This window comes from Gnatocerus cornutus, chromosome 5 (assembly GCF_029298725.1).
Source record: "Gnatocerus cornutus isolate USDA-ARS CGAHR chromosome 5, icGnaCorn1.1, whole genome shotgun sequence".
Lineage (NCBI taxonomy): Eukaryota > Metazoa > Arthropoda > Insecta > Coleoptera > Tenebrionidae > Gnatocerus > Gnatocerus cornutus.
This window is the reverse complement of record NC_142237.1, coordinates 15,450,794-15,466,921: the sequence shown is the minus strand read 5'-3', so window position 1 is coordinate 15,466,921 and position 16,128 is coordinate 15,450,794. Positions and strand designations below refer to the sequence as shown.

Here is a 16,128-nt window from a genome sequence, read left to right as displayed (position 1 = left end):
TCTTGACAACGTTTTATGGTCGTAATGAAAATGTTAAAGTAGCGCGGGGAAGAAATATGCGCTTCTTCATTACGACGATGTTCTAGGTAATTTGCGAGGAAAATTATTGCAAGATCTGTTTGTAGCTTTAAGGCTTTTGCACGTTTGAAAAGTGGAAATTGAAAAGAACCGGGAAACGTCTTTGCAGTTTCAATTAGTTCGGACTTTTGTTGCCACGTTTGGATTAATATTATATGCAAAATGAAATTTGTTCATTTTTGTTTAGGTTAAAATAATATTTATTAATGTAGAATATTATTTTAAATAATACAATAAAGCGTATTTCCCTGCACAAAACAATTTGGTGTTTACAAAATTATGATTCCATTAAATATTGTTGGACGTGCATATTCGTTTATTTTGTAGCTACTAACTTGTCTAACTTTGGCAAAATAGTTTTGATGTTTTTGCAGAATTTTATAAAATAACTAAAATAAAAAACAGAAACTAATTACCTACAAAACTGAAAGCTGGAAAAGTTAGAAACCAAAAACGATATCTTAAATTCTGCACTTTAATACTGCGAAATCTCAATTTTAAGATTCGTAATTTCATCAGATATTGAATTCTAGATTTTTGGCCATTATTTAAGTACATATGTGAAGAATTGATAAGAATATGAAAAATTCAAGGAGTTCAAGGAAATTTAAGTGTTCTGAAAGTTTCCAAAGATTATGGATAATTCCAAGAAATTAGATAATGCAAACCGAAAATGTTCAAACAAGGAATTCAATGATTGCATGAATTACAAAGAATTACAAAAATTTAAGTAAGAAAAAGAATACAAAGTCTATAAGGAATTGGAGCAATTAAAAAACGCGAGAATCCCAAGAATGGTAGAAAATCTGTAGGTTCAAAATCCTGAAAAACTTAATTAACTTAAAAAATAAAAAAATATACAAACAAATGCGAAGAGAGAAGAAGATATTTTTAAAAAATCTGTAAAAAATGTAACAAACAATTTAAATTCAGTTTTAAGTAAATTGAAAGAGTTTAAATATAATTAAAGGAATATAAAGAGTTCAGAGAGTGGAAAGTGTTCAATGAACACAGCTAATTTAAAATTTTTACGGAGTAAGAACAATATAAAAAAAACTGAAAATTTGAGGACTCCATATAATTCGAGGAGTTGACATAACCACAAAATTCATAAAATTTTTGAGTTTTTTTAGAATCTACACAATCGAGTTACCAAAATCCGAAGAATTTATAATCACGGAAAATGTGAAATTTAGCATCCATGGAGAAACAGGGGAATATAGGAAACAAAAGAGTTCCAGTTTAAATTTTTCCATATTGTCCGCTCATTCATTACCGATAAAAAAGAGATATAAAAATAAAATTTGAGCGAAAGAGAAACGGCATCGTTGTGTCTACCGACTCTGCCGATTTATTCTTTTAGAAGCTTAATTACTTTAGCATATAAATTGTTAATTTCTTCAAAACCTCAACATTCTAGATACTCCCGGCATATTTCACGTCCCAGTCCTTAATTAAATTTCTCCTTTTACAAAGAAAGAAATTCGAAATATTCTCTTAAAAAATATTCATCTAAATAACCGCTCGAAGCTTAGTTTTGAATCCTAAGTAATGAGAGTAATCAGTAAAACCATGATAGTCGACGCGGCATTTCCAAAACTTAATTAAAACCACTTGAAATTAATCAAAGAACTGAGCGTTTCACAAACTAAAACAAAACATCAAAGAAATAAGACAACAATGGCACCGGTGGAATAACTTGCAAAGTCCGCACTTTAACCTTTTGTTATCATCTGGGGCAAACACTAAAAAAACCGAGTACTTTATTCATTAGTGGCTGCGCTATTCCCTTCAAACTGAGATTAATTTAGACGTAGAGTGCACCTGGAATTGCAATCTCCTTAGGGAATTCGGGACATTGGAAAACAAATCCTGTAGGAACGTAATCATGGTTATTGTAATAGACGAGGATGCATATTCGTGTCCTGTAGACGAGGAGATATTGCACTAATTATGTTATGGTGAGGTATTTACGTCTTCCACTGCTGGGTATTAATAAATTATGGTTACAGCGAGGCACAGATGGGATCACTCATGAGATACCAACCGAAATTCACAGTGATTTTAAACAATTATAACTTGTCTGGCGTGAATTTATCAACACAAACTTGCGCTATAATTCATGTCAATTTTTACGTGTCGCAAGTGCGATGATAGAGCAAAGAAATCCAGACAATTGTTAATTTTCAGACTACGTTCTGGGATTGTGTCGCTCTCTTCATCATTCATTTAGATTAATGGTGCGTAGAGTCCTTTAAAGACTTGTCCACTCAATTATACTCCGGCCAAACAATGACAACTATTTGCTATCAACTCGGAAACTAGTTCACACGAAAAATACAAAAAAAATTAATGGAGGGAATGCAGAAAACATTTCCTATTTCTAATTGTATATTCCTGTAGAGTTGGAAAAGAGATGTTTTTTGTAAAAACCGTTAGCGTGGTTCGTTCGTGAAACGTTACATACATTATAACTGAAATGTTTCTCTTTATGTTTTTGGGTTTATGTTCACTTTTTATTTGGATATTTTAGGTGCTTTTGCGTTGGTAACGAGAGGATCGGGAAAAACGGTTGTTACATAACGAGGTATTTTTATTATCGGAAACGGATATGTATTTGTCAAACAATAACACGAAAAATGCAGAAAATTATTGTTGATCGCAAATTTAATAGAGCGCAATTGTTATTGTTGGAGTCTCTATTCAAAATATTGAACATAAATATTTGCAATAGACAATAATTTATAAAATGCATTGAAATCTGCCCCAGATGGTTGTTTTGCGGTTTTTAGGATTGCATCGGCAATTTATTTTAATTTTAATTTAATTCCATTTTTCAACAATTGATGATGTTATTGTGTCAAATTGGTCAGCTTCTTAGAATACAAACTTCTCAAATTTTTAGGTTTTAGTTAGTTACTCATATTAGAATTCTTTAATTTCTTAAACTGTTTGGTTTTCTTTGCGCTCAAGTTCACAGGTTTGTAGTTTGTCAGCCTTTTTGGTTTTAATTTTGAAATTCTTCAATTTTAAGTTTTCCAGAGTTTACCATCTCTAAAAATTCGATTTTCGGACCTTTTAAGTTTACCACAATTTTTAGACCCGTAAATTCTAAATTCTCAGTCAATCAGATTCTGTAAAAATTCTTATTTTTTAGAACTTATAAAGACTTATAAAGAAATTTTATCTTCATACACTTGCACGTTGACAGATTTAAGATTTTTAATATTCCAGATTCTACATTATTAAATCCGATCTTCCCACATTCTTATTTTTCCAGATTCCAAATTTTGATTCGTAGTTTGAAGTTCCAGCTTTGTTACTTTATTTTCAGCTTCTTAGTTTTTTGCTGGCTGTTTTACTTTTGCTTTGTGTTTTCAAATTGTCAAAGTACTCGGATTTTTGTTCTTGCTTTTGGTTTTATTGGATACCTCAAATCTTTTGTGTTTTCTTTTCTTCTTTTAAATCCTCTGGCCAAATGCAATTTTGGTGACATCAATGAAGTCAGCTGCTATTTGTTATTCTTCCTGAGTTATCAGCTCTTTGTCGTCATTTCATTATTCCTATTCCTCAAATTGTACACGTAAACTGTTAAATTAGATTTAAACATTTTTAATTAGAATAATTGACCTACAAACAACAAACAAAGGCTTGTATGCATTTTTCATTTCTCTCTTTATTTGTAAAAATTCTTGGTAAAATTCAATTAAAATCATTTTGCAACAACACGTTAAACCGCAAATAGCTCTTTCCCCTTTTTAAACCTAAGTGGCTTTAAATGAAAATCTACCACTTTTAAATATTTCAGACATCTGCCCCTCCAGCTCTGAAACAATGTACACACACTGTAAATATAGAGTTTCACCAAACCATTAATTTTATGACTGGATGAGGTTGGAGTTCTGTTCATAGAACAAAGTAATATATTGTAGCGTAAATACGAATAGGTACATCGATTTTGTTGCATTTTCGCAATAATTGGATAAAAATGATGGTATTGCATCCGCGGCGAAACAGAATTTTTGTTTGCCACACATTGAAATTAATTGACCTTTTTTCCTGTGAAAATATTAACAGCACTTTAAAGTTGCAGCAGCACATTTATAAATAAGATTAAAGGTCTTATAATCAGGAAAGTTTGTCTCGAAAATTTTAATTAAAGAAGGTGCACTATTTGTCAATCACGCTCTAATGAAATTACCCAAGTTTTAATTAATAAATGAGTAGATCCAGGGAAAGAGAACCATCTTGATTTTTTTTTCTGATTTCAACAAAACTTAGTCATTTTTGAAAACAGAAAAATAACATTTAAGAAATTTTTACAAGACAATTAGACAATTATAGAAATTTTTTCCTTGGAAATGTGTTGTATTGGCTACAATATCCTACTATTATGATTTCTATAATAGTCTTATTTTTTCAGTCTATGCATGCAAAAAATGTCAAATTTTGTATAAAAATACTTATTACTTAAATGCCTCCTTGGTACTTTTGAAACTGTATAAATGTAGCAGTTTTTTAAGTTGACAGTGGTTGTATTAATGTATCACAATGTGCCAATTCTAGAACTTGAAACAACTCTCAACGGGTATAAAAAACCGCAAGTCTGTCACGAAACCCAGCCATAAAACTCAAGATTTCTCGGTTTTATTTCCCAGATGATGTATTCGACTGCACTGACTTAGAATAAATAAAGTTAAACTAAAACTTATAGTAAATTCCGAGCGAGTAGGAAAAACTCCCAACTTCCAATAAGTTATGAAATCGACTTTTGTTCTTGTCCGGTCGCCAGGTGGTGTATTTCCAGTGAATTATTACGAGGATTTAGTCAGATGGTTTAGGTGAAATTTAAATTGTAATAGTTCCCCTGAAGATTAATTAGTAGAAACTGAAACCGCTTGAAATTGTTAATTGGGTTAGCTTCATCCTTTCAGGACCCCCGACAAGGTTTTTGTAGGGAAGTGTGCCAGAACTTTTTAAATATGTGCTCAGTTTCATCCTGTTAAAGTTATAATACGACAAAAAGTCGTACGTGATGTCACAAAGGAAGTCCGTAGACCTACTTCAAATAGAATTAGATGCGACAAGCCGGGCCTAATACCCCTGAATAGAATAATCGAAATGTTCTGCGGTTAATGTTCCCGGCTTAGTCCTTCAAATTAATATCTTCGTTATTTGTTCTATTTCAAAGTTTTAGTTAATAACAAACTAAAGCGACCTGCACGAGACGTGTACTTTGCATGTAACACGATGCAGAAAGGTAAATGTTTGTGAGTTGACAGCCAAAGGACTTCAAAGACTTCAACTTGCGGATTTATTACGGAAATTTTTCTAGTTAATTCAATACCACGAACCCACACTTTTTATCAAAAGAACTTGCACTCTGTGGGAAACACAACATGCCAGTGATGTTTGTTCTACTCTACTCAGAATTCAAAAAGAATTTTAGTTGACCCACTTGTTAAATCAGAGTCTGCAATCCGAACTCGAGCACTGCGAAAAAACGTGCTAACAAAACACTTCTCCCAAGAATCTGCTTAGCGTAATTAATTTTTTCCCAGCCGGAAATGAAAAAGTCGTCACATTTTAAAATAAAACGCTACAACGAGATGGAGTAAAGCATTTCTAGCTCCACGCTGTTTATTTCCGGCTAGTTCAAGTCCATAATCTCTTTTTGTGATTTTCTCTTGCAATTGACTTGCAAGTATCTAATAAAATAACAATCATTTTTACTCGGATGATTTCAAATCAACTAGAACTAAAAGTAAACTGTTGAACGATGTTTTTATTTCGTATTTAGTTTCACTGTGTTCTCTTGCACGAAATATCGATTAACCAGTTTCATCTTTAATTGGCACCATTAAAAGTAAATGAAGCTTCGTTTTGCTTTAGAGTCCTGCAGACTTTATTGCCACCTTCGTGTTTTATTTAATAAAACGTTTTGTGTACCGAATTTTAGGGGAAATCATTTTAAGTAATAAATTGTCGAATATACTCGTAAAAGAATTTCAAAGTTCAAAATTTTTGCCGTTTGGCAAATATCCGAAATTTCTATCGCTTCTAGTTCGTTTATTTGTTGACGTTCGGGAAGAATTATGACAGTTTTAATTTTGCGCAAAATTTTACTTTAAATGAGTATTAATATCTTAACTTGCCCTACAAATAAGTTAGGTATTGACCGAATTAGATTTTAAGAGGTTGTTTTTGGGGTCATTTTTAAGTACATAGTTTCTTCAGGGCATTTAATAGCTTTAAGTTGTATAACAGTTGAAAGAGCAGATCGATGCCTATCAGCTGGGAAAATTTTAGATCGGTAGAGCAAGTAGTTTACAAGGCGGTCAAAAAAAAATTCAATTTTTTTCATCGTTTGTGACGATTTTTATTTTCGAAAAAATTGGCCATCGAATTTAAGATATGGAATTTTAATCGTTTCTAATTCGGTTATTTGCTAACGAACGGGAAAAACTAACACAGTTTTGGATTCTGTCTGAAATTCTGCGAAAAATTAGTACCAATAACTTAAGTTTGCTTCTCAAATAATGTAAATATTAAATAAAATATGTTTGAATCCGCTTATTGTTAAAAAAAATTCAATGTTTGAATTCGGAAAATGTAAGATCGGATTTTTAGCAAAAAAATTGCACAAACGATGTCGAAGCCGCATATTTCTATCTGTCACAGTTTCGGAAATATGCAGCACGATCCTCTTGATCTCTTGAATATTTTAGACCCTTTCGATCCTTAAAATATGCTTTTTTTTTAATTCTTCAATTTCAGATATTGTTAAGATCTTGGAGCAGTTAAATCAAATTAACGAAAAAAAAACTAGTTATTTATAACAGTGTTGTATGTGAAATTCGCTTTCCATTTGTCGAAGCAAATTCCCCGAATTTTATTCCGCCGAAAGCCTAATCCTTCAGTGGCCGGAAATCGGCTTTTAACCGGAACTTTTCGGTGCCTGCCATTATTTTTTGGTCCGGTTCCACGGCTATAAACTATCATAAAGACACCCTCGGCCATTTATAACGACAGAGCCGAATTATAAAAATACCTCCGACGGCAAATAAACTATATTACTGTGATGTATCGAAACGTGTATCGTTTTTACAAGCCATAAAGAATACGTGACCTCTCCGAAATAAACCACACGAGTACGTAAAAAGTTGCTTCCGGTAAGAGTCATTGGCAGACTGTTTTTAAATGAACAAGTAAAGCTCGCATTCGGAAAGAGGCTTCAGACACTTAGGCTTAGGAACGAAGATGGATGAGGACGTATCTTTAAGCCAACAATATGGACAGCTGAATTGAAAGCGTCGGCCCTGCACACTACCATTCAGAGAAACAACTTACAACCAAAATAAATCTAGCTTCACAACGAAATGAACCTGTGAGATCCTCGTGGCTCAAATCACGGTCCTGTGTTTCTAAGATCACATAAATTCGATTTAGGACAGAAAAATTGCTAAAAAATTGAAACCTCGAAAGTTTACTTCTTTGACAGCAGAGAGAAAATAGCGGCACTTGTGTCGCCCTGATAACTTCTGACTTAGAAACTATTCACTTTAGCTATTTGCGCTCTAGTTGCTTCGTATTATTTATCTTTTAAGTTTCTTGGACGTACGTTCGGTATTTTATTTTAAGGCAACTTAACTTAAATTTTATGATGCTATGACAATCACTCTAAACTAATGAGGATCATTGCGGCTTAAATACGCCAATAACTGTTAGTTCACTAACAGCAAAGCAAATTTTGATGCAGAGAAATTTCAGCTGACAGAAGTTAGTCCACTGCTACAAACGACCACAAATTGAGATGAATAATAAATTTTCAGTTAGTTGTCATGTGCTAAATCGTAATTATAACTCCAACTCAGCAACAGTATTTCAACTAAGCTGATTTTTCATTTCAAAGAGGTTGGTTTAAGTTTAATCGTGTTTTTGAAACCACAATCAAATCAATCATCTCCGCAAATTAATTTTATTGCACTGCAATTAAATTTTTATTGCTTTACCTTACAAAACTCGTTAACTACTGAAGACTGAGACCAGAAGTGTCTTTAGAAAAAAGATAAAATTAACTAAACGTAAAGTATTCGAAATGGGAAAGCAATTTAAATCGAATTCCTGCAACGAAATTCGTGACCTAGCATTCTTTTGTTCATCTCGAGCTGCGCTACTTAAATAATTGAGAATGAATAATAATAATAAAAGAATAAGTTATTGCATGTACAAGATAGCTAAATCTTGTTCGGAAGTATAACGAGGAAGATTAAGTTTTCTTATACATTTATTTTATAGCGAGATCACTTTGCTCACAGATGAGAAGTTTTAAGTGGAATTTTTATAGAATTGTAATTTCCCGATGTTTCTAAAATTTGTAGAGTTAATCCCATTTTAGTTTTCTTTTTCATCAATTTAGAGCTTTTATTAATTTAAGAAATTTCATTAAAGCTCTGCAGATTCGCAAACATTCAGCGAATCGTCAGTAATGTTCAGATTGTGTGGAATCATTTTTTTCAAGTGCTAATTTTTTTGTTGTTTCTTGTACTCTTTTTTATTTCTTTATTATTAGGCTTTGAATTTTTGAGTATTTTGGGTTTTTACTGAATTCTTCCACGTTTTTTACCTCCCCAGATATCTTAAAATCTCTTAATTTCTCGATTTCTTCTAATGTTTTTGAATTCGCTGGATCCTTTGGATTTATTGTCATGTTGAACTTTTTAATTTTTCTTCAATTCAAGATCTTTCGGATCCTAAAGCGTTTAAAATTCCATAAATATCGTAAAGTAAAAATTTCAGAAAATTTAGAGAATTTTTGAGATTGTCTAACATTCTTAAAAATTTCTAAGGCTCTAATGGTTGCAAAAAAAACAATTAAATTAAAAAAATCCTAATAATCCTAAATTATTCAAAAAGATCAAAGAATCTAGGTAATCCAAAAAATGCCGAAGACTCCCAACAATCTCACCATTTTTAATCTTCGAAATTTTTCAGATGCTCTGTTTTTAGACTCTTTTGTTGAAACTTGGTTTTGCATTGGTTTCCTACCTTTAAATTGCAAATTTTCGATAATAAAATAACCAAAGTAACTAACAACGAGTTCTTGTCTTAAGACATTGACATCTGTGGCCGGCACACCCAATTCTAGCGGTCTCGATTTACCGTTATAGGATTGCTTTTAAGTGGTACAATTCCACGATTTCCTTGGTCAATTGACTGGCTTTCAGCAAGTGTTGGGACTCCCGGGATAGACAACAAAGGCGGTTTCAGAACTTAGAAGCGATAAAATTCTGTCGAGTGGGCTTGCAGCAGTCGAAGTGATTACACTTTTTATTCCTTTGATTATTTTCGGTCACCACACAGAGATCAAACGGAAACAAACCTTTAATTAAACACAGCGACGACTTTTCTAAAATTATCATTTGTTGGGTTCCCAACATCGAAATTGAACAAGCTTGTATTTCAAACCTAAAAAATTTATTCGCAATAGCGGTCAGGGTAAAGAGAAAAGTTGAGCTCGTAATAGGGCTTTTATATGAGTTTAACAGAATAGCCGGTCGTTTTATATCGCGGCCTGGGCTTTTGTACAGGGGTGGGCGTCAAAAACTTGCATAAATTGTACCCTTTCTTAAAATCGATACAGTTTATGGGCATTTATTGCTTTTTAAATGGGAGATATTAAGTCAACGGGCGACCCCGTTCGTTACGAAACAATCTGCACTGTCGGACAAAACGCCATTCACAATTATTAATGCTACACCAACAATGGCGATGACGAGCTATCATTTAACTTGTTTGTTTTCCGAAAAGCTCATGTCGCTGAAAAATCCCCAGGTAAGTAGTCCACTATAAATTTAAATAAAATGCCCGACAGCAAATTAAAACCATAAATTTTCTCTATTACGTCTTTAATAATTTAGAGAGAAAAGCTATTAGCAAAACGGAAAATGAGAAGAGTTTTATTATTATCGCGACTTACTTTGGGGTTGTTTCCACGCTTGTACCCCCTATACTACTTAATGTACACTTTTTAGTTAATTATTTTAAATGACGACTTCTACGGTTTCCAGAAAGCTTCCCCGGAGTGCGTTCTCAAATTGTGGCAAGACAATAAATACTCCGATTCGGAGATAAGCCTCCATTTTTTAGTCACATTAACAATTTTATTACCGCCACACTCCCAGTTTTGAATAACAGATTTCTGTCGGGTACAACGACCACTTCTAAACTGACCATAAACGTGAGACTTAAAAAACTCTTATTACTACACCACTGTCGAGTTTACGACATGAATGTTCTAATTTTACGGCACCACAAGGCAGGTAGTCAAAACTATCAACATAAAATTCCCTGTTTTACCGATATTTATACGAAGCGATTTTATATGAACGACTGAAACTGGTTAATTTTAGTTTCAATAAATCTTTTGACATATATAGAGTGACCAATTACAAGCGCGTGGCTCGGATAGATTATTGAATTGTCAATGCAACATTACGTGGTTTATGTGATCGGCCTCGCATTGGAATGTAATAAAAGCCGAAATTATTTGAGTGCAAATTTAATTCGCTCGGCGCATCCACCATTTTAAGGTATCAAAATGATATTTCTCTGGGTCTGGTTAATAAACTCCCTTTTATGCAGTCATATTTTTACTTGTGTGCGAAAAAACAGATTAAAGGCTTTTAGCGTGCTTGTTTCATTTTAATAACGTTACTTTTCTTACACAAGTGCTTAATACACCTGCACACATAATCCTTTAAGCTGCTTTTGTAAATGAGAGTACCCAAGTACGTAAAAACGCTTATTTCTTTCAACGTCGACAAAATACGATTCTAGTTCGCAAATTGCGGAACTTATGCGCGAATTATTTTTTAAAAAAGGTTACACTAGCACGCTTGGGTAAACCCCAGTCGGTTATTAAAATATCAAAGTACTGAAACTAACTGTAGAGCTTTGGTGTCCCAACTTAAAAGACGCTTTTGAGTTTCTATAGCTCCAAGGAACTGTCTTGAATTCGGTATTTTATAGTCCGAAACTCGAGGCTCTCAACTAATCCGTCCAAGTTAATGCGTCTTCATATCCAAACAAATTTCTGTCCGAGTATAATTATGTAACTGAATTGTAGGTTCTGTGGTGGACAGTCGGTCCAAAGGTCAAGGGCTCTTGTCCAAATTAATCATTATCTATCGGCGGCGGTTACTACAATAAGCTATAGAGATCAAGTTGAATGATAGGCTTTATAATTGCTTCTGGAAATAAATGAGACGTACTTGACCCGAGGTAAAAATTAGAAAAGAAATAAAATGGCGAAGATCGAAGTTCTTTTATTGGTTCAAAGCTCACGTACAATACAGATTACTCTAATATATTGACAGGAAGGCATCGGGAGAATAAGTTAACTGCGAAAATTAAGAGAAATCGTTGCAATATAATAATTCGCAGCAAATTAAGTTTGCTGTAAGATTGCCCGAGAAAACTCCGTAATTGCATTACGTATTTGCTGTTTGTATAACGTCTAATATCTTGTTCAGTATGAGAGTAAATCCCACAAAGGTGTTACGTAATCAATGTAAACACAATTTAATATCAGCATCCCGGGAGACAGGATTTCTCTGCAAGCGCTCTTAGAATAATAATATGAATTATCGAGTTTTTGTGCAATTTTTTTCAAATCTATTCCCAGACAATCGAAGTCTGTTTTTTATTTATTCCATCTCAACGAAATAAAACTAAATTGCTTTTGTTGGAAAGCGCGAACATTCGCCTTTTTTAATGTAGAGCTCCTCGGACTAACACCTCTCAAAGGAACCATTCCATTCCGATCCTTACGGCGATGATTGCGAAGGTTTGAATATTTGTACCGTACCAAGCATGGAAATAGATTTTGATTAAAGTTTTATTTTACTTCATCTATATTTAACATCTGCTAATTCTAGCTAGTGTTAGTGAAAGTTTTTCACGAAAAGTTCTGGAGAATTTGGTCACTGTGACAGTGCGGCAAACTCCCGGAAACAAGATCCGTTAAAAGTCGCACTCGTGGAAATTGATTTCAGTGGTGTGTGATTCAACGAGGCCAATTTATTCGAAAGTTTTTCTGGTTAAATCGGAATGATTCCAGAAGCATGTGGTCGGGAATAAATACCAGAGGAGACAGGAAAATGACACTGATAGGGTGGAAATCGAAATGTAGAGACTACCAAAAGGAAAAGTCAACAGATTGATGCGTAAATTGGTGATTTGGATCGGCGATTTTTATGTTTTACGAGAATTTAGAAGGGTGCCTTCACCAGTTTTTATTCGGAGTAATTGTTCCTTGGTTACGTTGGAATGTGTGGTCCTGAGCAAATATGAGAATGAGCACGAGAAAAAAACAATCTTCTATTCTGCAGATTAAATATTGAATTGAATTCTGGATTTGAGAGGAAAAAGTGAGATTGTTTTTCCAGATTTGCAACAAACAATTGGCTCTCCGGCTTTTTTTACAAAGAATTAATCAAAAATGTAAAAAATGTCAGAAGCCACACTAAGTAAAATTAAAAGATAATCAGAATTTAATGTTTCTAAAACGTAAAGATTACGAAGAATGTAAGAAGAATTTATAAAAAATCTGGAAATTAAAGCGGAGACATTAAAAATTAGAAGAATGTTTAAAAAAAGTGAAAAAAAAATTCTAAATAGTTTAAATGTATTCTTTCATTCATTGGAATTCTCAAAAAATATTGAGGTAAAACTTCTCACAATTTCAGATAAGATAAGATTTCAGACAGCTCTTTGAACTCTAGATTGTAATTTTTATTTTATCTTACCGTCAATCGCTTACCACTTTCCCTAAGATTGTGATTTTCTTTTTATCTTAAGTTGATTTGTTGGGCTGTGTTAAAATGTCTTGTAAGTGCAATATCAAACAATATCATTTTATTTTGGGATGTACCAATTGGTGCATCCACCACTTGCGCTCAAAAAGCTTTTTCCCATTTTATTTTTAGAATCTTTTAATTTCCAGATGATTTGTAAGACTTTAATCTGTTATTATGTTGAAAACAGCTGTTTCTTCGAACGCAATCTAATTTTTTGTCTTTAATCTAGCACTATTTATCATGATTAATTATTTCAGTTTATTAACTTTCAGCCCCAGCTGTGCAAAAATAAGACAGATTCGATATAAATACGCTGAATTTGCTTTCGCTTTCTTTCCATCACTGTTACTTTCTGCGGCTAAATTGAGCTCCCATTTAATAAATTAAAACAAGGTGGTGTTAAAAAATTCACAGCCCATCCTCAATCTAAATGTATTCGCATTCTCGTTCACGGCTGATTTTTCTCCTTCGATGTTCCGTTCGCATAAAATAAACATGAAAGCCCTGACCCAAATACTCAATATTTATCAGTTTGTAAGCGTATATTATTAAAAGCGGAGACAATCTGACCAGATCCTGAAAATCTTGGCCCATCGTCAAACCATAAACAAAGCAAAGAGAGAATTGAGCCAATCGCTGTGTTTATTTTATCGAAACGGTTTAATTTCGAACAAACTCGTCGATTTTATTTAATAAAGTAGATTACGGTTCGGGCAACTCAGCATGTAAATGCACTTTACTGCAAAAATCGTGCGGTTTTTGTCGGTTTTGGCTGACGGTCGCCATCAGGATGATTAAATGTAGTTTTTGCTTTCGGGGAAAACCTATAATATACTTCACATGATGCAGAAACGCACGAGGACATATTTCTCCACTTTATCTAGAGAAGTCATGTATAAAAAGGCGCAAAAATTTTCCTGCTGCAATTTATCTAGAACGACGTTTGAAGAGAAAAACGGAAAAGTTTCAAGCTTGTTGAAACGTGTCACTGATATTTGCACTCATCAATTATTGTGCGACGCTTTGCGTTGTTTATTTACGCGATTTTCTGGCAGACCCTTATGAATTTTTTACAGCTTGCCATACCTACGCATTTGTTTGTGTTGGCCATTTTATTTTTCCAATTATCTCGGAATTAAAAAGCTTTTCGGGGACGGATAAATTATTTACCACGAAGGATTCTCCTTGTTTACTTGGGCGGCCAAAAAGTTCAACATAAAAATGAGTCTAAATGACACACATTCGTCGTATCTTAAGTAACATGTAAACCGACGGATTACAAAACTTCTATAAAAGGAGCTAACCAGGCAAAAATATTCAATTTAAGCGTACGATAAAAACTTTCTTGTGGCTCTAAAAGTGCTTTCAGCACCTGTTAGCTGCCGCTTAGTAAAATACAAAAGAATTGGGAACAACACAATATCCAATAAAAATGTATAATGTGAGAGTATGTCTTGATAGAAATCGTGGAGAGAAAATGTAATAAAACGGTTTTCAATCCTCTTTGATATGAAGCGCTTCAGATGCTAATGAATTACCCGCAAACAGTTTAATTCCTTAAAAAAGCAATTTCGTTGAAGCATTTCATATCTTAAAAAATCAGAAGAAAATTATTCATTTTGAACCTGTCAGACTCAATAAGTTCGATATGCAGATGAGGCTTTGATTTGAATTTACGTTTGTATTACAACGGATTTTTCAGAGCAATTGATGGGATTCCCGCTGCAATGTTTTTATAATTCTAATTACGTGATGCGACGGAATTACCGTAGATTAGGTTTTTCGTTTGCAATAAAAGTAACAAAGTTAAATTGCAGTCTTCCCATTTGGAAGCTATTGGTCTTTTAAACGACAATAAACTTTATGTAAGTCGGAACAAATTTAAACAAATTGAGGTTATTCGTTTAATTTACTGTTAATTAAAGTCAGACCTCCCATTCGACTGGTTTTGATCAGATTTTGGCTGTCAGCCGCTAGCAACATATCGAAAATTTCATTAAAGACGATATTCTTGTAAAACGGTGACTGTGGGGTTTTTTCAATCTGTTGTTGACACAAACAAATTGTGTACACAAGAGCAGTTCGTATCGAAAATTGGAGATCGTCCATGTGACGAAATTTTTTGTTCGATAGGATTATATTATCCCGAACTTTAGTCAACTCGAGATTACAATTTCCTGAATCGACATGGAAGTGCGAACAAATACGATCTCCAAAGCGAGCCAATGCGCACCTAACAAAATAAAAATAAACGATTATGACCCGCTCTTGTTCTTAGCCGGGAGTAGATAAATACACAACGAGGCTTATCACAAGAAGGGTTCTATTAATATTTAACTGCACAAAAAGTAATCTTAAGCAGCTTTAGTTGGACCTAAACCCACACACCTGTGACAATAAAAAAGATTTAGATGTGTCGGTGGCGTTATTAAGTGTCTAAAGTCTCAAATTTCGTATTTTAGAAGATAACAATAAATCTCGTGTCCTGGGAGACCGTTAAAAGTCGTTACTGATTTGTAACACGAAAGAGGAAGACCCGAGCCACTGAGGTCGTTGATAATATTTGCTTGTTACCTTTTGCTACAGGAGACACAGCTATAAAGTTGACAAGGGCGGCACCGGTGCTGTGACCCATCAGAGTCACCCTCTCGGGATCACCTCCGAAGGCTGGTAGATTTTCCCTAAGCCAGTGCAACCCCGCCACCAGATCCATTAGACCGAAATTCCCTTGGGCACTACCTTTAGTACCGGTCTTAAGAAAACCTGCAACAAAAAGAAAATAATTAACTCCGGTAAAAAGAAGATTGCGGAAACCAGCAGAGATGATCGTAATTTTAGTGGTGCGATGAAGAATCCCCACTGAACGGAGGAAGAAAAATTGTGTCTTTCTTCTCGTAATGGCTACTTAAAGTTGAAAAACCTGGAATTTACACATCTTCAGATATTCCATTAAAAAAACCCTCTCATTTTTCCAGGCAGCGATGGTTGTTTTGTTTTAAAAACTCAAATAAGCGTCAGCTTTCATTCCTTAAACGGTCTTACATATTGCATGCATTTCTCAAAGAAACGTCTGGCGCTTTCACAACTTTCGTTTAATGAAAGGAGATTTTAATGAGGACACAATTCTAAGCAACACGTTTTTATTCAAACTTGGATTATTGCAATCGAGCTCTAAAATTTCACGGTGGAA

The 16,128-nt window shown here is 33.8% G+C and overlaps 1 protein-coding gene across 1 annotated transcript in view; it reads right to left on the bottom strand.

The window, feature by feature from the left end:
• The window catches only part of Nlg2 (Neuroligin 2), an 81,332-nt gene that overhangs the window by 21,293 nt on the left and 43,911 nt on the right, over positions 1-16,128 (bottom strand). The window contains exon 5 of the mRNA XM_088035415.1: positions 15,513-15,701. Within this exon, the coding sequence (XP_087891541.1) occupies positions 15,513-15,701 (189 nt within the window). The remainder of the gene's footprint in view (positions 1-15,512; positions 15,702-16,128) is intronic.